This window comes from Pagrus major, chromosome 13, assembly GCF_040436345.1.
Source record: "Pagrus major chromosome 13, Pma_NU_1.0".
Lineage (NCBI taxonomy): Eukaryota > Metazoa > Chordata > Actinopteri > Spariformes > Sparidae > Pagrus > Pagrus major.
This window is the reverse complement of record NC_133227.1, coordinates 6,968,828-6,991,164: the sequence shown is the minus strand read 5'-3', so window position 1 is coordinate 6,991,164 and position 22,337 is coordinate 6,968,828. Positions and strand designations below refer to the sequence as shown.

Here is a 22,337-nt window from a genome sequence, read left to right as displayed (position 1 = left end):
CAGACATGGCTGCCTCTGCTGCTGCTTACCCACACCAATCAATAGAATTGACTGGTGTACAGATACTCCACATTCAGCCACGACCACAACTCACATCCTTTAGCGTCATTAGAGATGAGTTTATCTTGTCGCTTACGTAGTAAGGGGGAGTAAGTTTTGTTTTTACTACTCTTACCGGAGACATAGAAGGAGCAGAGGAAGTTGTTGTTTATCTAGTTCAAAGTAGTACTTACTGTGCTGTTTCACTTACGTGGGACAGATATGAAAACTTACTGGAATTAAACAGAAAGAGATGGAGGGGTTTTTTGTCTGGTGTTTATTTGTGTAAGGGTACTCTGAAACAGTTAACATTGCCAAGGAAAAACAGAAAAGTTATGGCCTTCTATTCCAAAGCATGTCAAAGTTTGTCACAACGTATTTTTTCTCTTGTGTGTCCCCCACTATCTTCAGCAAGTGTGATTATGATACAATATTAAGCATTATTTCACCTCTAAATAAATTATTATGGCAAAACTGACTGACTTTGAATTACCCTTAAAATGTATATTTTTAGCTTTTTTGCTCAAGATTTAGGCCCAGGACACCTGGAGTGTAACACAATTGCTTTTACAACTGTGCTTAAATTGAAATAGTTAAATCATGGTTATAGACTTCGCTTAACTGCTGATCAAAAGTTCAAAATGTTCTGATTCTTCATCACTCTCAGATGCTTGTCTGTTGTTAATCTGGTTTCCTGGCACAATTAAGGTCCCTGGATAGAGCAACACTGCCAAATGCGTTGAACTTGACAGTTATTACTTGATTATTGTATTCAGTGATGGACTCAGGATGTTTGAGGGGCAGGGGCAAAAAAAAAAAAAAAATTAAAAAAGGGACTCCAGCTGTATGCGGTGGGGCACCAGCACACAGAAAGTCATCAAACATTCATATTGAACTGAAAGGGCACCCTAGAGGGCACTTCATCATGTTTTATCTGCCATACAGGCATCCAAGAGGTCACTTTTGCTGCTTTTTGTCGAACATAGGGGCACCTGGGGGGCAATCGGCAACCAACCTTTTGTTCTTTAAAGAGATGCATCAACTAATCACTTTTGATTGATAATTGAATAGATAAGAGAGTTTAGTTTCTTGCACTGGCCTTAAATCAAAGAATCTCAGCTGACTCACATCCCATGATGTTGCAGAGATGCTCAAGCGTAGTTTTGTCCATTTAGTTGTAAAAGCTACGAGGTCATTTGAAGTAAGTTAAGCGGTACTTTTGTGACAGAAGGGACTGTGTTCGACTTCGGAACGGGGAGCGAAAACATGTAAAGGTATGTGCACATGTGTGCACGTCTGTAAGTGCGTGTGTGTGTGGGCCTGCGTGCATGCATGCGCGAAATTGTTGCTGGTGGGCCCCAGCATGACTGAGGCTGAGGTTGGAGCAATCATATGTTCAGCTGTGATTTCCATCAACACATTCCTGGACGCTCACACACTCTCTCAGCGGAGCTGCGCACAGCACCCCCCAAGGATGTGACCTGCAGCCTGCAGACACATGGCTGCCTCACAAGCGCTTATCACAACACAGCAGCCTGTAGGATAATGGGAGGCCTTAATCTGAAGCCACGTGGAGCCAAGCAAACTTTGACTAGTGTTGCTCCTTCACACTGGCCTTATAGAAAACAGTCGATGATATACTACACCGTTCTGCAGAAGGCCAGCAGGTCTTACCATGCCAGACTGATTACAGGGTAGAGGTCAGACCAAATGGACAACAAATGGTCCCTGGTCCTCTACACGGGGGGTTGGGCATGAGGCTGAAAACACCACTCTGGAAAAGGCAGCGATTGTTACAGAAACTGCTAAAAGGACATATGATATTCCAGAGCACCAGGAGACACACACTCTCACCACATGCTGTGTACTGTCACGCATTCTGTCGCAATGCCGAAGTTGGCAAAACAAAAACAATAAAACACTGCGGATTAAGAAAAGAATGTCAAAATGGCTCCCCTGATTGATGCCACGTTTCTCCAAAGCGGCCTCAGCGAGGGAGCGGGAACGAAAGGCTGAAACACTGACAACAAGCAACTTAAAGATTCAAGTCAGCAGAACATCCCGCCATCTGTGCTGAATAATTATACAGTAACTGGCACTCAATCAGCTGACAGTGTGCGTTTCTCTTCCACTGGTCAAACAAAAAGAGACATGAGTAAAGTCCCCGCGCAGGTTCAATCTTTCAGTGTTACTGGCAAACTGCATGGCTGGCACGAAGCCACAGTGTACTGCGTGCTTTAAAATGCATGAGGGATTCGCTCTGAGTTTAGGTTCAGCCTTGAATGCGTTGGATACTTTTTTTGCCGCCCAAGGCAATTTGCACACCATGGTCTACATGTCAACTCAGAGTTACAAGGGTGTCGCATTTGTCCTGCTGCACAAATATTGATACAGGCTGAGTAATGACCAGCTGTTACGTGTAGTATCAATAATAAGGGTTTACATGTTTTTGCTTTACGTGTCATGGGGCAGTGGTTCCTATCCTCCTCGTACTCCTTCATGATATATCACATTTTTAGTGAAGCAACACATATTTAATCACACCTCAGGGTACATGTCAGGTTTGTCTGCAACTCCTCGTGCTTTGCATATGGACTTAAAAGACCTGTATGTTCACACTTGCTGATGAAAATGCTGTGCTGTGTCTGGTAGAGCAGGAAAATCCATTTGCGATATATTAAGTAATGGGTGTTGAGGACCAGTACTGCATCGATACCTGATTGGTCAGTACTGAAATTTTGACAAGCTCCTGAACAGACTGTGCTGCTATCTGTATTTTGTAAAGGTTTATTTTACCAAACATGCCTTAGCTGGCAATTTTTAAACTCCTGAATAGGGTAAAATAACAGCAGGTATGTCACAAAGCTGTTGTCAAGTCTGTAAAAAAGATTTACAATCCTTCACTACAATGGAGTCCAGTGTGTTCAGATAATCACTAGGTAGCCTAAGTCTGAACTTAGAATGAGCTGTCCTGACAACAGAGATAACTACTTTTGTATTGCTTATGGTTGTTAACGCGAGAGCCAGACTGATACTGGGTTTTTGGGGCTGATGTCGACTTTAGGGTGTAAAAAATGCCAAAATCGATACATTGGCTGAAACTAAAATGCACAGAATATATATATATATATATATATATATATATATATATATATATATATATATATAAACGCACATTTTTGGCAACAATCCTTCAAATGTCAATCAAAAAAGGGCAATGTACGTAAGAGAGGCAGGATATTTTATAGTTTAACAATAAACTTTATAGTCCAAAATGACATCAGGGCCCTGGAACAGTAAACTGACTGGGAATTTAATAATTAGAATTTACCTCAAGCATCTTTTTCTGCATTACGTTCTGTAAAGAAAAAAGTTTCATTTTGGATATCGGACAACACATACACAGATACCCATAGATTTGTGATAGGCCACATCGGTCGGACTCTGGTTAATATCTAGGCAGGTGATCATACTGCTTCGTAACTTGTTATTTTAAAAAAAAAAAGTAATAATAACTTTTGAATCTTTTTACTTCTTTTCTTGTCATGTCTTTATTTTTTGCATCAAATGATGGACAGTAGCAGAGACGTGGTCTTGAGTCATTGTGACTTGGACTCAAACATGATGACTCAAATGACTTATCTGTTTTCATTTCCTGCATCTGCATTGATAAGCAGTAGCAGTATCAATGTAGGTATTGATAAAATCCCAATGATACCCATCCATATGTGTCACTGTTTGAAAATCTTTCAAAAATCCACAACAGTGCCCATACAAATGAGAGATTTCTTTTGCATTCATGCAGAAAGATCCCCACTCACTCTAAACTAAGGAAAAGACTAAACAAATGAATAATGAATTAAAAGAATAATATTAACCAACAGATAAAGCCAGCCCCCACCTCACACAAACACAACAATGAACCAATGGCTGGCACAGTGCAGGAGTGTGTGTGTGAGCTGCTGGGCTTGTGGTGGCCCGTATTCACCATGTGGTGGAGCTGAGTGATGGTTTCCCAAAGTCTGCCTTCACCAGGACGACAGCAGGCAGGCACAGCCATGTGCTACGCTCTCTCTGCTGCTGCGAGCTTTACAACGATGCTCCTCTTTGACTCTATCATCTATGATCTTGCACTTTCTGTCCGTGTGGCGACCCATGTTTCTAATGATTGTATTTTTTCCTCAGCTGTGTTAGCATGCTAGTGAGTGCTACAACACGGTTAGAAAAAGCCACCTGACTGCACACATCAAATAGAGCAGGAAGGTGCCTCGGACAAAGCTGGCAAGCACTAACTGCATTCAAAAAATGGGTGTGAAAGTCTCCTCTGCAACACGGCGGGCTCTTGTCTTCCCCCTCTTCATACTTTTCTCCCCCCCCCCCCTCCCTCACTGTCTGCCTCTCCTTCCTCTGGCTGTATCCCCCCCACCACTCGCTCTCTCCCCCCCTAATGTCTTTGTCTGCTTCCTGTCATGCATTCCCTCATTTTGTAATTCTTTCCCCCCCTTTATTCACGCTCTCTTCTTCTTTTGCTCTCTCCGTCCATCTACATCTGCACCCCTCCCCTTGCTCTCCCTCCCTAGAAGGCACACATACACAGATAATACTGCGGCTACATGCTGCTTCGGCAACATACTGCAGCAGGCAGGCAGGCAGGCATACTCCACTGCAGCCCTTTAACACAATAGCCATTTCTCTTATGACCTCAGGATGAAAAGCAGCTCTTGGTCTGAGTGTTTTACATGTCCTCTGCATCAAAATCAAGCAAAAAGAACATTTTCTTCCACCTGTTTCATAGCTAGAGAAAGCCCGCTATTGCCTAAACATTCTCTGCAAACGCAACATTTGCAGAGAATTTCAGCCTTTTATCGCAATCACAGCAACGTGCACCGTGCGCTGCCACTCTCCTTTCATTGACAAATGTAGTGTCAGTGGAGCCCTCCCACTGCCTATGGACATACCACCCCTAATTCGCCCTGTCTTGCCTTCTCCCCTGAAGCATGACGGAACTAGGCGTGCTGGTGTAACACAGTGGGACTTCTTCATTGAACGACGAACAAACACATTCGCACATGCACAAACAAAAAAACGCACGGGGAGACAGACATCTGTTGATCGCAGCACATGATAGGAAGTACAGTGATGCCATTGTTGGAGCATCCAGGAGTGATATAAGGAAGAGTTGGCGCTGACAGACAGATATGCAAAGATCAGACAATCATTTCCACGATGGCGCGTGCGAACAATGTGCAAATGTGTGCAAGATTTAAAGGGGCGCTGTGTAGTTTTGGAGAAGAAATTCCAACTCAGAATTTTAATATTTAAAATATTAATGAGGGAATAACACGAACACAGAAATATTTATTTTTTCCATAACTGAATAGACAAGCTGTTCTCAGAGGAAAATAAAGTCCCCAGAACATTGTTTGAAGCTAGAAAGGTGGCAGGGTCCGCTAAATATAAACAAAGTAAAACAGTCTGAAATTGTGTTGTCCTTTAAGGTCAGTTTGTTTATTCAGTTTATTCAGTCATAAAAACAAAGAGTTTGTTTATTTAGTTTGTTTAGGCATAAAAAAAAAAAAAACAGTCAATGAAGATCTTTAAAGTTCTCCCCTTAAACTACATATTGCATCTTTAAGGCACAAATACACACATGTTTTAACTATTAGCATATTTTGCAGCAGATGTAGGGATATCATGTTTTACTTGTTTTAAACAGTGTGTGCTGTCGGTGAAAACACTGTCTAGTGTACCGTATCATCGCTCACTCATGTTTTATCCATTGTGGCTACTGTACGTCTCAGGCCACTTGTCCGTTGCTTTGTAATATTATATTTCTTTGATATTACAGCCACTTTTGCCTGCTAAGATCATCATATAGAGTTTCACGGGCCACCAGTCACATGTTCATAAGCCTTCATTAAACACTCAGGCAAACAGGTGCTACCACCAGGGATTCCCCCGACCTTTGCAGGGTGCAGAGCACCATTTAACCTATTTCTATTTAATTGCCATTAAGTGTGATTGTTACTCACTGATTACTGTTTAATTTTTCATAAATGTTAGCACAGTATGTCTTGGGATCCTGCGTCACTGACCCTTTAAATAGTGCACGCTCTTGAGTAAAAAAAAAAGAAAAGAAAAGAAGAGGAAATATATCATTGCACTGGAATAAAGCCAAACAGGCGTACAGCATTAGCCACACGATCTGGCTATAAAAACTCATTGAAGCTTTTCAGATGTCAGAGAATAAAAAGAGGCAACGCGCAGCCCCGTTTAAATACAAGATGGATGACTTCTTTTCTGCACAATTGTTTGCTGGAAATGAATCTTGCATGTTGGAACCAACTGAGAATCTCTGTGTTTCCAAACACAATGGGCCCTTTCTTTATCTGAAAAGAGCTGCTACTCTAATAATGCAGCTCGGCTTAAGTCTGCTAACTGTAAACAATGGCGCTAAAAAGGTGGCCTTGACAAATATAAAGAGAGAAGGGGGAGTGATTATTGTGCCTGAAAGTGAATACAAGGACACTGAGTGATGGCTGAACTCCGGCACCTCCCTTTTATTTACCAGCTATACCACACACGTCAGTATACTCACCCTGCTGTCAAGGTCAGTGATGAGAATGAGGGTATCTCCTCTGTGGCGCGGTGTGAGGAACACACTTTACTTTATATCTCACCGATTCTCCGAAAGCAGTGAGAGAACAGTGAATATATGAATCTAGTCAGCTCAGACTTGGTTCACCTGAATATGTCGTCATGCATAAGTAAAAAAAAAACGCTCAACATCACAGCACCCTGTCTCCACTGATAGATAGATAGATAGATAGATAAAACAGCCCGGGGAACTCAATGTGCCATCACGCTGACTCATGTGTGCCAGACGACCTGACGTATGCTTCTCTGACAGTCCACAACCAGATAGCATCAGGTCTTTCTTTGATCGAGGCAGATCGAGGCAGTGCTACATGAATTGTATCGCTTCATTTCTTTTAAAATACTGGCTCCGTCCACTCAGACAACAAGCTACCCACAGCCACCGCACACTCACTACCCGCACCGTTTGGAACAAACACAAACTCACCACCCCGCCAAATGGAAGCAGCTGTTATCGAAACTCTTTCATCTGCTACAGTACTTTGCAAAACTCAGCAATGCACACACACCACCAGTGAACGAGCCTGTTAGATTCTATCATCTGAAGGTTTAGACACTTTTTTTTTCTTTACAACTTGCATATTCTGTCGAGCTATGTTTTAGATTTTGTACTCTAGTCTCTACTATATTCTGCTGCTTTTGTTGTGTGCTAGCGACGGTCAAAGGCACCCTGCGCTGCAGTTTTGTGGGATTTCACACTGCCAGCAGAGTGCCGTGAATGAAAAAACTGAGAGATCACACCGTACAGTGCATTTAAATTCCATTCACCTCTGAGTACAATGTACTGTTCCACTGATTAAAGGCCCCGCAGCCACATGTGTGGACAGTTGTTCTTCATGCATGTTACCGGTGTTACATGCCTGTTTGCGATGGCCCCTTTTGATCTCTCATTTGGAAGAAGAACAGTCATGACAACAATAATGCACATCTGTGCCACTTCACTTGTTGCTTAGGAGTCGGTGTACTCACTGCTTTGGACGTTAACAGTGCCAGTGGAGTTGTCCTTTCCCAGCGGGTTCTCCACCACACATGTGTAATTCCCAGAATCCTCCAGTTTTGCTCTGTTGATCTGGACTCTGGAGTTTTTCCTGTGGGAGACAACACTCGCACAGCTGAGTCAGGGGAATCAGGGCAGGGAGGAAATAGCATGGAAACGCAACAAGTGGAAACATGGGAGACAAAGAAGCAGACAACAGGGCAAGCAGCAGCATGGCAACAACGCTGTGCTTTGATAGGGATAGATGCTTGCTCACTCTGGGGCCAAGTATGAGGGAAAAGTGCTTACAATGAGAAAGCACGAGTGCAGAGGTGTTACAACAACTGTTTCATAAAAGGGCTTGTTGGTTTCACAGCTGCAGCCTTTTACAACAACTTTTTTTCAAAAACAATTCCATCTACTTATAGGTGGCCAACTTGTGAATTCATACTCATTTTGCTGTTACCACTAGCTGCACAGCTAACTGAGCTCACTAGCTAATGGAAACTACAGTTAGCAGCAGGTGGCGGTCCTGACTGGGAGCTCAGAGTGCCATTATAGGGCAGGACACGCGGGCTAGCTGGTTAGCATGCTGACTTAAGTAGATATCTCTATAACACCATACACGTCTTTGACAGAACTTCAAAACATTTTTTTTTTAACATTCTGTTGTTCAGTTATTTCTTATTACTGGAACAGGTTGCACCTTTAGATTAATTTTAGCTGTTTGCTGAGAATGCGTTGATGAGGGCAATGGATGTATTAAGAGAACTGCACATTCATGTGGTATCAGAATCATCAGAAAAATGAGTTCCTGACTGGGGAAATCTATGTGAATGCCCTCAAGTCGGACAAACAACTTGGAAAGTTAGCAATGATTTTGGTACATGACTTTGACGTCATGCACCAAAATCTTTAGGTCTTTATCGTTAGTTGCTGTCCACTTCCAGCGAGCTAGATTAGCTACTTATTAGCAGTAACCCTGATCAAATATAGCTCGATGTGCTATGAAGTGTAAAAAGCTCATTCGTGTAATCCTAATGTATAGCCGAGGCCAGGGGGCATATGCGTTGAGCTGTGCAACATAGAACAAAACCAGAAAGAGAGAAAACTTGTTCTTGGAGTTTCGTATCCAGCTCTGATAATACACCCAAAACATGACAGAACAGTGAAGTCAGGTACTGTGTGTTTTTGCCAGTTTTACTCTGACTGTTAACCGTGACATGACACAATGTAATCTGACAGTAGTGCAAGTTGTCAGAAATCAGTGATCCTGTGAGGCCAGTTGTTTACAACTGATGTAAAGTTTCTCTAAAGTTAGCAAACATTAGCCACTGGTTGAACAAGCAAAACTTGACTAGAGGCAACTTGCAATCGTGCTGAATTGAGGGTAAAAAAATGTCGATTTTTTATTTTTAGTATTTTAGTTCAATTATTTTAGTTCAATAAACATTAAGAGGGATGATAAATACACTTGAATTAATATAAATAATTAGACATTTCAATGAATGAATGAATTTCTATATTGATATTGATTTTGATTTCATTCTACAGCTCTTAAAAAACTGCACCAGCACATCCTGTTGATAAAAGAATCTTAGACTGTTTGCGTCGGCTTTACAGGACACGGGTGACTTGTACTCACTGGCTGTTCCTTATTCGGACTTTTTTGCTTTTCTTCAGCTCGTTGCCATCTTTGAACCATCTGTAGGTGGGGAGAGGGTTCCCTGTTGCCTCACACTTTACTGTGAGCTTGCTTCCCTCGTCCACAATTATTGGAATCCTCATCGGTTTTAACTTTGGAGCCGCAGCTAGAAAAAGAGAGAAAGAGAACAACTCAGTGTTATTAACCGCCATAGACATAAACTTATCATTGTAGTTTGGTTTGCACTGTTGGTTTATGATTGTGTGTTGGTTTTTTTAAGGAGGAACAGCGAGACAGAAACGGAGCCAGTCATCATCTCTGTGGACTCGGCCAACAACTCTCTCATGTGACCACCAGATGTTGTCACTAGAGATATTATCAACTTTGTCTCAGACTAATAAACAGGCAGGATTTCACTCCGCCGCTGCTGCTATGAAAACACCTGAAGCAATATTTAAACATGCACAATCTGACAAACAACACATGCAATTAGAAGCAAATGGTAAACAAGAAAAGAACGCTTTAACACTACGATTACTGACTTGTTGTGATGACAAAACTAAAAAGAAAACACTTTTATCAGAACTCTTTCGTCCACTTCAGGACTTTGCAAAATGCGTTCACAAATTCTGAAGATTAAATCACTTTTTACAACTTCCATATTCTGTTGGCCTCTGTTCATATGTCACACACGAGCGACAAAGAATACAATTATAATTTCTTGCAACCTTTTTCCTCAGATGAAAAAAAAGGAATTGAAATATTGAAAAATGATCTTTGTCCAGACGCACGCATACGTGCCCGCTCAACACACACTCACACAAACACTCGCCAGCTGACAGCTGCACACATGTTTAGGAGAGGACTCATGCAGGGCGGGGCGAGAGAGAAGGGGTGAACAAGGGTCAACCAGAGGCTGGCCAAGATGCCCCCCTCTCTCGCTCTCCCTTACACACAAACACACACTCTCTGTAACATTTACGATTTCATGCATAAGCTAAACCGAGCGGCCCTGCAAATTGCAGATGTTTGCTGTGCATCGCCTCCGAAGGATGACAGCACAATGGAGACAAACAAAGCATGACAGGCAGAGTGAGGTTTACATAGGTAACGACTTCAATTAAAGAGGTGCACCAAAATTATCCCCTGTCGGCCTCTTTTTTGAGAGACTGTCCTACTTCACTGACCTGGTAAAGGCGACATGTCTGCACAGGAAGAAAAACCTTAATGATGCTGCATTTCTTTTTCTTTTCTTTGTCGATTTTATTCCGGTTAAGATGTGTTTTGGGGTACAGTCAGGTTTGCTTCAAAAACAGCATTTTCACCATGGATTTGCTAATGATGATGTAATGTGTAAGGACAATTGATAATTTTCAGGTTCCTCGTTTTATTATCGTTATTACTAAAAAAGGTTTACAGGATTTAATGCTCAAAAAACATCAGTTTTCTCATTCTGTCCAGTGCTGCAGCTCTGTATTCCCCCTCTGTCTGAAATGCTCTGTTTTAGCTCCTGTCTCTTTAAGAGTACATACATACAGTAAGTATTTACACACAAGCAGCAGCTCCTTCTTAAATGCACAGTATATGCGGTATCTTCTGCAGCGAGGGGTCTCTCAATCGAAACAATGAAAACAAAAGAGTAGTTTGATGATGTTGTGAATCAGAGCGGGATCATGGGAGTTATTGTCTTTGCCATCTGACGTGACTCGGGCAGAAACCAGGTTCACAGATGAGGTAATGTATTATGACATTTACTGCGGAAATGTTACTGAGTTTATCTTTAAGCTTTGTAAGTCTGGCAGATGTTGATTTGAAAGAACTCTTTCTTTGGCATCCAAGAACCTTGAGAGTCCGTCCTGTGTGCTCTGCCACCTCTGGTCACTTGGCACTAATACTCCTCAAAGGGGCCAGAGGACACCACTCTCCGTTCCAGCCCTGGACCTCTTTGGTACCACCTCAGTTAATGTTGATGACGCAGCATAGAGAGAGGTTACTATGATCCATCCTTGTCAATTTTTGTCTCACTAAAAGGTCTGATGCACTTCGATGTTTTTTTTTTTTCTTTAAATAAATGCTCTTCATGCAATCATCTTAATTTGTAAAGTAATCTTGAGACCTTTGACGTCTACTGATATTTTCTGCCCACTTAAGTTGATACTGATGCTCAGACTTGAGCGGCTCGAATTATCCCAATTTAAAACAAAAGGCAAGTCACATCACAAGCGGTCGTGATTACTCCACGAGACTGAGCACCACATACACTAAAAGAGTCGTCTGTCTGATGTACACTTTGAGCTAATTTCCACTGGAATCACAGATAGTGAAATGTCACATTTAAAATAGCTCGCAAACAGCACAGATCAATGGAAAAAAGAACTATTCTTAGTTCAATAGCAGCTATTTGTTTCTAAAATTACTCTGTGGCTGGTAAGACAGTGGACTTTTATCTGTGCACAGCTTCCTGCTGGAAAATGTGGCTGGTGATATTCGTGGCATTCGGAAAATAAAGACAAAGATTCTGACACAAGGCAGATGTGCCTTTGTACCGGGGTACTTAGTAACCTTAATGAGCTTATTCTCGGGATGGGTCTTTGTGCTGCGATTGCTCCAGCAGTTAGCTCAAGATTTTACTGTCCCGAAAGGGTTTGGAACAATAAAACCCTCATTTATGCAGCAAGGCATAAATGTGGTTTTGCTGAAAGTCATAACATTATATAGGCCGAATACACTGTATATCGGCGTTTAAAATCAGCTCAACCAGCGGTGTGGGTTTATCAACGGCCTCGAGCAAGGCCATATACTGAACATGAGACTCCAGATGTTCTTCATTAAACAGTTTCTGTTATTTAACAAATGTAATGTAGTATATTGGACTTGATGTTAAATAAAGATCAGACTGCACAATGCCTTACGGTCGACTGATCCTCCTAATTTCACATTACGCCAGCTAATGGAATAATACCAACATTGTATCAGTTGTTTTGTAACATGGCAAGTTGATGAATAGCATATGCACATGTGCAATGCTTGATAGGCAGCTCGTTTGTATACCGCTGTATCTGAGGATGGAACAGAACTGGACTTACAAAAGTCCCCGGTCTGGATGTGCACATGATTTCACACACTCAACTCGGACCAGCACAACGCCTGAGGAAAGCCTTGTCAGTCATAGTTAGAGAGCAGCAGGAATGAAGTTGCACCACAAAGAAAAATGTTTAGTACTTCCCCTGGACACAGGTTCGTCCTTGCCAAGCAAATTAAACAAGCTTTGTCCTTGCCTGGAAAAGTTACAGAAACACAGGACTGCACTTCTCATCAACCCGATGAGCCAGATGTGCGGGAGAGGTCTGCTGCATCTACAGCTCTAATGAAGACACAGTCCATCAGACACTCTCGCTCCGAGATACAGATGTTTAACATTATACTGCGCAGAGATTAGTCGTCATGTCCATGTTAAGTAAAGTATGTCTTTCCAGCTCTTTTATCTGCTTAAGCCAAATAAATCAACAAAACAAATGCCTCTATAGTCCATAAACTTCGACTCTGACAGCTTGGTCAGTGATATACTGTGGTTGCTCATGCCTGAAATGACAGATGTGAAAAACAGAGCATCATACAGTAGACAGATTGATGGACAACTTAAGTAAAATACATCACGTCGACCGAATTTGACAGAAAGGCATTTTAATTTTACCAATTGCAATGAATGTTTTCCAACAAGGGTCATTATTGTTGGAAATAAAATAACTTCTTGGAGACAAATCTGTTTTTCCATTACACCTGTGGAAAAAGTGTCCGGCAGCGATGATAAACCCTCGCCTCAACAACAGCCTGATTCTCTCTTTTTGAAGCGGAGGGGCAGCTGCAGACATGGACTATAAAAACCAAATTTGAGAATAGAAGCCTAACCGGCGTGTCAACAGCTCATGCCTTGGGTAACAGTTGGAGACCTCGGCCCAGAGAGAGCTTCAAAAACAAAGTGACCTGATGAATTAACAATGCATTGCCCGTATTATTGAGTTAACATTTCTGTTTTACTTCCAGGAGCTTAGTTTGGAATCCGAGGCATGCCTTTGTGTTCTCCCTTCTAGACAAAGTATCCCTGATTACTCCGGTGTTATGTCACTTCAGTGCACGCCGTCCAAAGACAAATTACATGGCGAGACAGCCAGAGCGATGGGTTTTGCATGTGGGAATGGTCTTTCGGACGCTGCACACTGGTCACTGTAATGCAACATCTGTTCAAAGAGATCATTTCAACAGCCTCCCACAACAACCAAGACACTTCCACCAAATAATTATCTGCCACATTGTTTATATATGACTCAAAATGCTCCACTTCCCTCTCACTAAACTCTATACACAAACTACTAATAGTGTCGCTTTTGCAATTTATAAAATGTTTTATGTTTCTCTGAAACAGTAAAAACAAATGAAGACACTGCGTGAGAAATGTGAATCATTTCAACTTTTTACCGACACACTTAACACTTAAAAGTACTGGGTTATAAATTGACACAGTGTGGGTTCAATATAGCAAAGACACAATACACTGTACATTTTAAAAGTTGACTTTACTTTAAAAGTGTCAGAAAACAGAATTCATTTTAAATAGTACTCACTAAAAAGTTTTAACAATTTAAAAATGTCCCTAATTTTTTAAAAGTAAATTGACTTCATCAGATTTTACAGTGTACCGGGCTTATTATACTCAGTACCAATGGGTAGAAAACTGCCAAAGGGTTGATCCAGTTAGCCAACAGTAATATAAAAATTACACCACTCTGGGTCAAAACACCTCATTGGTACATTGGAGTAAAGTTAACCCACAATTACAGCTGTGTTTTACTGACTACACACTGGGTCGATATTTAACTCGTAAGTTGTTTACTTGCGTTATTATATAAGATGATGCTTGTTGACACTCATGAACATGAAAACTGATTTATAAAAAAAATCACGGAAATGGCAATGACGCCTTTTCTTGTAATTGGATTTTAATCACTTTTCATTTCTAATAATTATTTTACAAACAATCCATCACTGACACTTGATTTAAACCTAAAATCAGGGAATCTACACAATGTGCAATCAGTTGTTAAACTATTAAAACAGTGGGAAAAGATGCTGTGGTGATTCTGTGCAGCCAAAATCAAGTTCGCTAACATTTTTCAGTTCATGTCCAGAGAAAACTAGGACTCCATGCATTGTGTTTACGCTGTTCAATCATGTAGGCCTGTGAGAAGGATGAACAAAACTGACATTGAAGTGAAGGTGGACGGTTGTTATCTCCCAAAATAGCCGCTTTTCAACTCCACGAGAACCAAAGAACTCAAGAGAAAGAGCCACAAAGCCTTCATGGGGGGAAATTGGACCAAAAGAGGCCAGATCATTCAAATTTCCTTACAAAACTGGCCTCCATTTCCAAAATATCATACCACAGTGAGTGATGGCAAGACTGTCTATGTTTTCTTTCATTGGTTAAACAACACAGCTACAATCCATTATTGTACTTCGAACCATAAATTATTTTTGTTTGGTTCTGGACATTCAAATATTGTATTTTTCCATGTACAAGAACCTCTATAGTTTGTGCATGTGACAACTGGACTACCTTTCCTGTGTACTGCACTGCAGTCTTTGTTTCACTTTATATATCATGTGTGCAGTACACTACAATGGGACATGCTGCCGTTTAACAGAGACTTCATTTTGTGATGGTAAAAAAATTTAATATTTTAGACACAACTGGATTAAACTGGGTAGCTGACAACAGTTGAAACAATAGTGTAAATTGTGTACAAGTGTCACTCAGTACCTTACTGTGTACGTATGTTAAATTGCTCGAGGTTATAACGGCTGTAATTAGCAAAGTGTGAACATATTTGCTCAACACCATGTCTTGCAGTGGTGAAACCACCAACATGAAAAGCCGACACGGAGGTTTTCACTTCACCTGTTGAACTGAGCTCTGCTCCAATCACCTTCACAAAATCTATCATTTTAGAACATTATTTCATCCCAAAACAAAGAATAACAATTGTTTTCAATGTAATTTATTACTTTTGGCAACGGCCATAGGGAACATAATCAAGACCTTGCTAGAACACTCTAGTTTTCTCTGTGTTGCATTGTTCTTTCGCAACAAAGGCTGTTGTGAGTTCTTATGAAGAAACTTGAATGAATAAACTTCAGTCAGGTACCCAATGAGGATTTTACCTTTATCATGAGAACTGATAGTGACACTTACTTACATTTACATTATCTGTAGCCGATACTCATTTCAGCCACAAAAAGCTACATGCAAATACCGTGTTAATACGATAATTTCCTTAACGTTTGCCTATAGTGGCAGCATCCTGATGAACAAATGAAAATTATGTTACTCGGGTTATATGGCCAGTTTCAATAAAATATTTAGATTAACAGCTAAAAGTTTACAAAAGTTACATTGATCATCAGTGAATTGACTACCTCCAATGTGAAAGTAGCTCTACGCATTTCAACATGGCTGTCACTGACTCCCCCATATAACACTGTGAGCAGACGCTTCCAACACACAAACCCACACTGCCCATTTTTTTAAAGCTGGGGATGGTAACATTGAGAAACCAGCAAGAGGATCCAACCAAAAAAATCCCATCTCTTCAGGCCACTCCCCCAAAACACATGAACACTCACTCCGTGACTTCACCTGGACGACGAGTCCACAAGACAGACTTGGCCAGTTTTGAACTACCTCATGTCTCAGTCACGTGCAAGAAAACACCCAACATTATCATAATGAACATAAACAACAGACATGGCATTCAGCAATAAATCCACCTAACCGTGTGGGAAACTGCGGTCAAGTGCAATGAGCTTACGGGCAGAGTGCATGCAGGTAGGCAGGTATGTAGGCACACAGACGGGCCGAATGAATAGTTGGATGGGCTTATTACAATGTTTGTTTTCCTTTTTTGTCAAAGAATTTTAATTATTGACTAATGTGGAATGTGTAATTGCGCAATCTTGCCAAAAACATCATGATCTATTTAGTCGCAATCACGATCCATGATCTAGATTGCAGTCTTTTAATCAATTTTTTGGAATGCCCTGTAGACTTTAGACTTTCTGGCCATTTGCACCATCAAAACAAAACATTGCATTAAATAAATACTTCAGTAGTTGTTTACGTGACTTAAGCAAGAACCATGTGAAGTAATTCATCCAATCAGCACAACACTCTATTGGTTAATTCCCATAGTGTGGATCAGCTAATGAGGTTATGTGAAGTTTGGAAACAGAAGTAAGAGGACATGAAATACCACAGTCTCCACGATTTGCCTGAAAAGTAGACTGAGGACGCCTTCAAGATCGATCATCATCTTAACTCGTTAGATTTTCCACCCCTACAACAAATATAACTAAAAAATGCTTCCAAGATACATGACTTACCCAAGATTTAACCTGACATGCCTCGTTAACTGCCATTGGTCAACATATAAGGAGTAGACATTTTACATAATACTGCTGTTATCTATGCAACAGCTGACAGCAACATAATTAGAGAGGGGCGGAGATAGATATAAAGGAAATTATGCACAAGCTGGCACACCAATGACAAATATTACATTTGATCCATTTTAAGCAAAATATTTCCATTTCCATTTGTGTTGGTATTTTAAAGTAAGTAAATATGAAAGCATGGCGGCCACTTGTAAAGCAGTTAACTCACTGTAACAGCCCGGCAAGCTAAATATGCATAAACAACATAGCATGGAAGCTCTTTGGTAAACCAGCTATTTCAAAAGTTTCATCAGTAGATTACTTCCAGATTAAAAGTCTGTCATAATTTGTCTCGAGACAGTCTTTCAGAACCACCTTTCAAAAGACTTCCGTTTGCTTACCAATCTGCGGCATTAATTAGCCATGCTGAGAGCCATGTTCACTGGCAGCTGCTACACGGATTTCAAAAGCTTTAACAGGAACTATAATGATGTATGTGCTGTCCATTGTCAGTTGAAGGAAAGTTTTATGAGCTGGCTTTCTGTTTAGTTCCCCCTTTTTCCAGTTGTTGTTTGTACGAGCACAACAAAAACAAATTTTTGTAAGAGCAATAACGTGTAGGAAGATCCCAACGGAATAATACGTCAAGGTTGTCACCACCTCCTTTGACTTCCTGTCTCTGTTTTGTTTCTGAATATGTTCTATTATAAAGGTGTGGTAGGTGTGAGTGCATGATAAAAAAGCATCTGGCACAAAATGAAGGAGCCGACTCTTCACTTCCATAACTAATTATTACCACCCTGAGTACACACGCAAACCCAGCAACACAGAAAATAACTTGTTGTGTTGTGTCTTGACATAAGATGAGATGGATGGAGGAAGTTTATGAATTTTAACATCATCACCAGCAGAAGCACATTTATGTAGGTCAGGCGAACTGTACAGGGATTTCTAACTACTAGGTGAAAAAAGAGACACAAATATTCATGTTGTATTGTGCTGATGACAGATTTGATGAAATGCCTGTAGCATTTTGTTCTCCTTGTCTTATTCATAAGAAAGACAACAAAGTTTCTCATATCTTCCATCCCTCGGGTGTCTTTTCTTTCCAACGAGGACCAACATTTTGGCACCGGTGTCTTTATTAGGGTCTGCAGAAGTTTCCCCTTTCTAACCCTGAGCCTGTTTCATTAGAAAAATCACGTAACACTCTTTAAAGAGTGTCACGTTTCAGCCATATTATACGTAACTTAACTAAAAGGACATCATCATGTAACAATGCAGCAGCAGAATGCCCTAAATCAAAATATTCTGGAGACATCGTAACCAGAGAAAAGGCAATTATAGCTGAGAAATACCTGCTGTGTCTCCGTAAATACATGTGGAAAACTAAGTTTTCAGAGAACATAAGGCACACAATACTGTCTTGTTTCTGTAAGTGATGGATGGCTGGCAGTCTAACAACCTCTGACAATCGCTCATGGGCGAGATTACATACAATTATATTTTGACACACCTCAGCCACAAAAGCACATGTACACATACAAGCATGCACGTTGCATACTGTATTATGCACAATGCAGATGAATTAATCCTGAACAGCCTTTTCAGCGGCATCTAAAACCAGTGAAGAACCAGTGATCAGGTCTGTGGAAGCTTTCAGAAACTGACTGTGGATCCCCACAAAACTGCAAATGTGGACAATAAGAGTTGCTTAAAGCTGCTACAAGTAACTTTCTTTTTTGTTGATTCTGGCGGCCCCTGTGGAAAAAAGTGGTAATGGCTAGTGAGTGCATTTGTTGTGGAAGTGAGTGAAAGAAAGAGTTTTTTTAATACTATTTTTTTTCTTTTTTAAGCACAGCTGTGTGAAGGATACATAGTGATGAAGTAATGTATCCATTTGTAAAATGGCGATGGTAAAACAAACTGTTTTAGTGCCGTACCACCAGACTACAGAGCAGCTTCTTTCCTCAGGCTGTGAGACTCCTCAATTCATCCTCAGCACTATGCCATAAAAATAGTTTTAATTTTATGACTAACCTAACCCAGATAAGTCAGAATTCAACCTGCTGACAGGCTTTGAGAATAACTATATAAAAATACACATTTTTCTCGCTGATTGTCTCATTTGCCTTCACACTATAGGTCATACAGAGGTATCAATATTCAATTAAGACTGTTTTATAATCAGTTAATATCAGTTAAAAGTTCCTTGTCGTACCTTCAAACACAAAACCTAATCTTAAATTGCCTTTCTTTTTCTCAGACCTTCAATTTCTTCTTTAAGTTCCAGTGCGTAGGATTTAATGGTATCGATTGCAACCAAATGAACACACCTCGTCTCATTCTCACCTAGGGTGGCTGCTAAAAGGCGAAAGGCCCTCTTTCAAGCCAGTGTTTCGTTTGTCTGTTCTGTACTGTAGAAACATGGCGGTGCAGCATAGCGCACTCTGTGGAAGAGGACCCGCTTGTTCTGTGGATAGGCTCCTTCGAAGGTAACGAAAACCCAACGATTCTTAGCGACAGGTGATTAAACTCTAATGAAAACATAATCATGAACATTATATTCCATTTCTGCCCCTTAATCTTCCTAAATCCCAAATATTGGACTTGTAAGTGAGTTAATGTACTTAGTTACATTCAAGCAGTGTGGACCATATACTGAACATGAGACTCCTGATACATTTTCTATCATTCAACAAGTGTAATGCACTTTATGGGATGTTAAATAATTATCAGACTGCACAATGCCTAATTTTCACATTTCGCCAGCTAACGGCAAATTACAATCAGATGCAGCTTCTGTATGTAATGACGCATTATCACAAATCCATATTTCAGCGAATGTATGCAATCTCCACGTAATTCCACACAGGCTAACATGACATGACATGCGCTCCTCTACTTTTATCTGTTTTAGTACATCCCACTACATTTTATGCAACTGTGCTGCTTGGTTAGCACAGCAGGAAAGCCAGTTATCTAGCTAAGAGATCTTTGATTATCTTTTGAACAAGAACAGACAACAAAGGTAATATATAGAAACCTATGATGTTACGAACATGTCTACTCATTGAATAATTTTTAATTAGCAACTAAATTAAGTGTAGCTGCACTGGTTGTGCAGACTTGTTCTCAGATTTAAAAATTCTTTTGAACATGATTTATTGATAAACCGCATCCTCAACAAAGAGATGTCAGCCAGTAATAATTATAAGATGGAAACCGGTATCTAAGAGCCAGATCAGACTGACATACTGGGTGGCTGATCCATCCCTAAAAGTGTTGTCTGGTTCCTCTTTTTTTTTTTGTATCTTCAATGACCTATTTTGGTGCTTCAGGCCCAGAACACACCTGACGTGGTGCCTGAAGACCCCTGCAGACACAACAGGCATGACCTGTGAGCGCGTCTTCATTTTGACCTACTTTAAAAGCTCCATTTTACAATGGGGTGAGCACATAGTTTCACACAGGTTACCCACTTAGTCAGTGTTGGGATATACCAAAAGCAGGATCTCATTTTCAGTTGGAAAATGACGATTCCAGATCTGATTATCGTGCTCTGGATGAATGAGCACATGTCAGCTGACACATGTATCAGTGAACAACAGCGGCAAAAATACAGTTACATGGTAAATGCATATTGGTCAAATTCAACAATAGACAGGTAAAGTTTATTTTCACTTGGGTCATTTTGTGAAAAGTAGAGAACCAGAATGTGCTCAGCACACGCAGCTCTTCTCTGTGTGTGCGGCAGCTGCGCGCTTTCATTGTCAAAGATGCCAAAAATTATTCTGCGAGCACTTCATGTCCAGCGCAGTTTGGGGAGCTGTTCATCTTACGTGTTTACAGATCACAATCAAACTTGGAATGAGTAACCGGCAATTATTTATATATTAAACTTTCATGGTTAATAAAACTAGCATATTAGCCACCGCTGATGCCAAGAACCACTTCAGTAGCACATTTAAGCTGGAAAAGGCGCAAAAATCTTCAACAACAACAAAAGAAAGATATCTGCGATGCTAAACCCAGTCTTGAGGGTTATCTGTTGGAAGCTGACAGAGGTGACATCAGCAGGTACAAAATGGCTCCCACCATCATGAGATGCTTTCAAAGATACAGTATCTGATCCAACCAAGAGTGACACATAGTAGCTAAAGCAATAATGATGGTATTGTCCTTAAAGTGTCACTAAAACGGGGGCTGGGCTTCCCCATGACCTGAGGTCAAACTACAGTGACATGCCTCAGCTTGTAGGATCCTCCAGTGAGCAGGCACATTGCTACGTATGTGACTCTGAAATACAAGTGAAAGCTCCCATACTATTCCAATGTCAAAGTAGCTTTCACCAAAAACACACACTCTTACGTTGGATGACTCACCACAGACTGAGAATTAAGATTAAAGCCGCTGTGTAACTGCTGAATTATTAAACCTGTCAGAAAGTGCGTAATGAGTACACTGTATTCCGCAATACAAACATTACTTTGTGATTTAAAGTGTTGAAAAACCAACATCTCTTTTAAACCTGTGATATGTGGCGGAGAGTTGGATGAAACGAGATCATGCAATGACTTAATGATAACCTTAAAAGCACAGTGATTGCAAGTCATAAGAGCTCATAATACAACTGTACTTTGGCTCTCGTGACGCCCACAGCTTGTTTGGCTGATACTTTAAAGTTTCAGTTGATTTTGTACTCAAGTCATATCATTTGACTTCCCTACGGTCCCAAAGTGCGGCCGAAACCAGATGTGCCTCTACACGCTGTCCACATCAGGAGACCAATCCATGTGACAACCTAGCGGCAAGCTTTGACAAGCCAAGGGGATACTTACTCTGTCCCACACTTCCGTGACACAGTAACACAACCTTAATCTCCCTCTTTTTTCTCTCCAAGTCTCTCTCTCTCTGTCTCACTCTAACACACACACACACACACACACACAGATAAATGTACATTTAAATACATAAAATGCTACACAGAAACCACCTTTAATTCTATTTTACCTGTAGTGGGATCGCCCTCTTTCTCCTTCTGTCCTTTCTTAACCCCCTTCTTTCTCCCTTTCCTGTCTTTCCTCTTGTTCTCCGTCATGCTGTCAGAAGAAAGTAAATCCTCTCAGGAGTTGACTCAGGAAAAAAAACAGGTAGTCCTATTGGGAAAGTGTGGCAAGTGGGCACCACCAGACTCTGAGCCTTAGTTAGAGCGTCTCTCCTCCTATATAGACTCACACCAATCAAGTACAGCAAAGGAACCACCTACTCACAGCAGGGCAGAGGGAGAGAGAGAGAGAGAGAGAGAGAGAGAGAGAGAGAGAGAGAGAGAGAGAGAGAGAGAGAGGAAGGGAGGGAGAGGGAGAGAGAGGGAGGGAGGAAGCAGGGAGAAAAATAGGGAGAGAAAGGTAGAGAGGCACTGCTCAAGTGACTAAGAGGGGAAAAGTGAGAGAATACAGTGGGAGGGAGGGAAGAAAGAGGGAGGGAGCGAGGAAGGCATTTCCCATTGCTTTAAGGCAATCAACTGTTCCC

General features: G+C 41.0%; 1 protein-coding gene across 1 annotated transcript in view; it reads right to left on the bottom strand.

Moving 5' to 3' along the window:
* Window positions 1–21,959, bottom strand: part of LOC141006803 (pro-neuregulin-2, membrane-bound isoform-like) — a 53,989-nt gene extending 32,030 nt beyond the window's left edge. Inside the window, exons 1-3 of the mRNA XM_073479056.1 lie at window positions 21,819–21,959; window positions 9,318–9,483; window positions 7,666–7,784 (exon numbers count right to left, since the gene is read on the bottom strand). Of these exons, the coding sequence (XP_073335157.1) occupies window positions 7,666–7,784; window positions 9,318–9,483; window positions 21,819–21,906 (373 nt within the window). The 5' untranslated portion in view covers window positions 21,907–21,959. The remainder of the gene's footprint in view (window positions 1–7,665; window positions 7,785–9,317; window positions 9,484–21,818) is intronic.
* Between the last annotated feature and the right edge of the window lie 378 nt (window positions 21,960–22,337).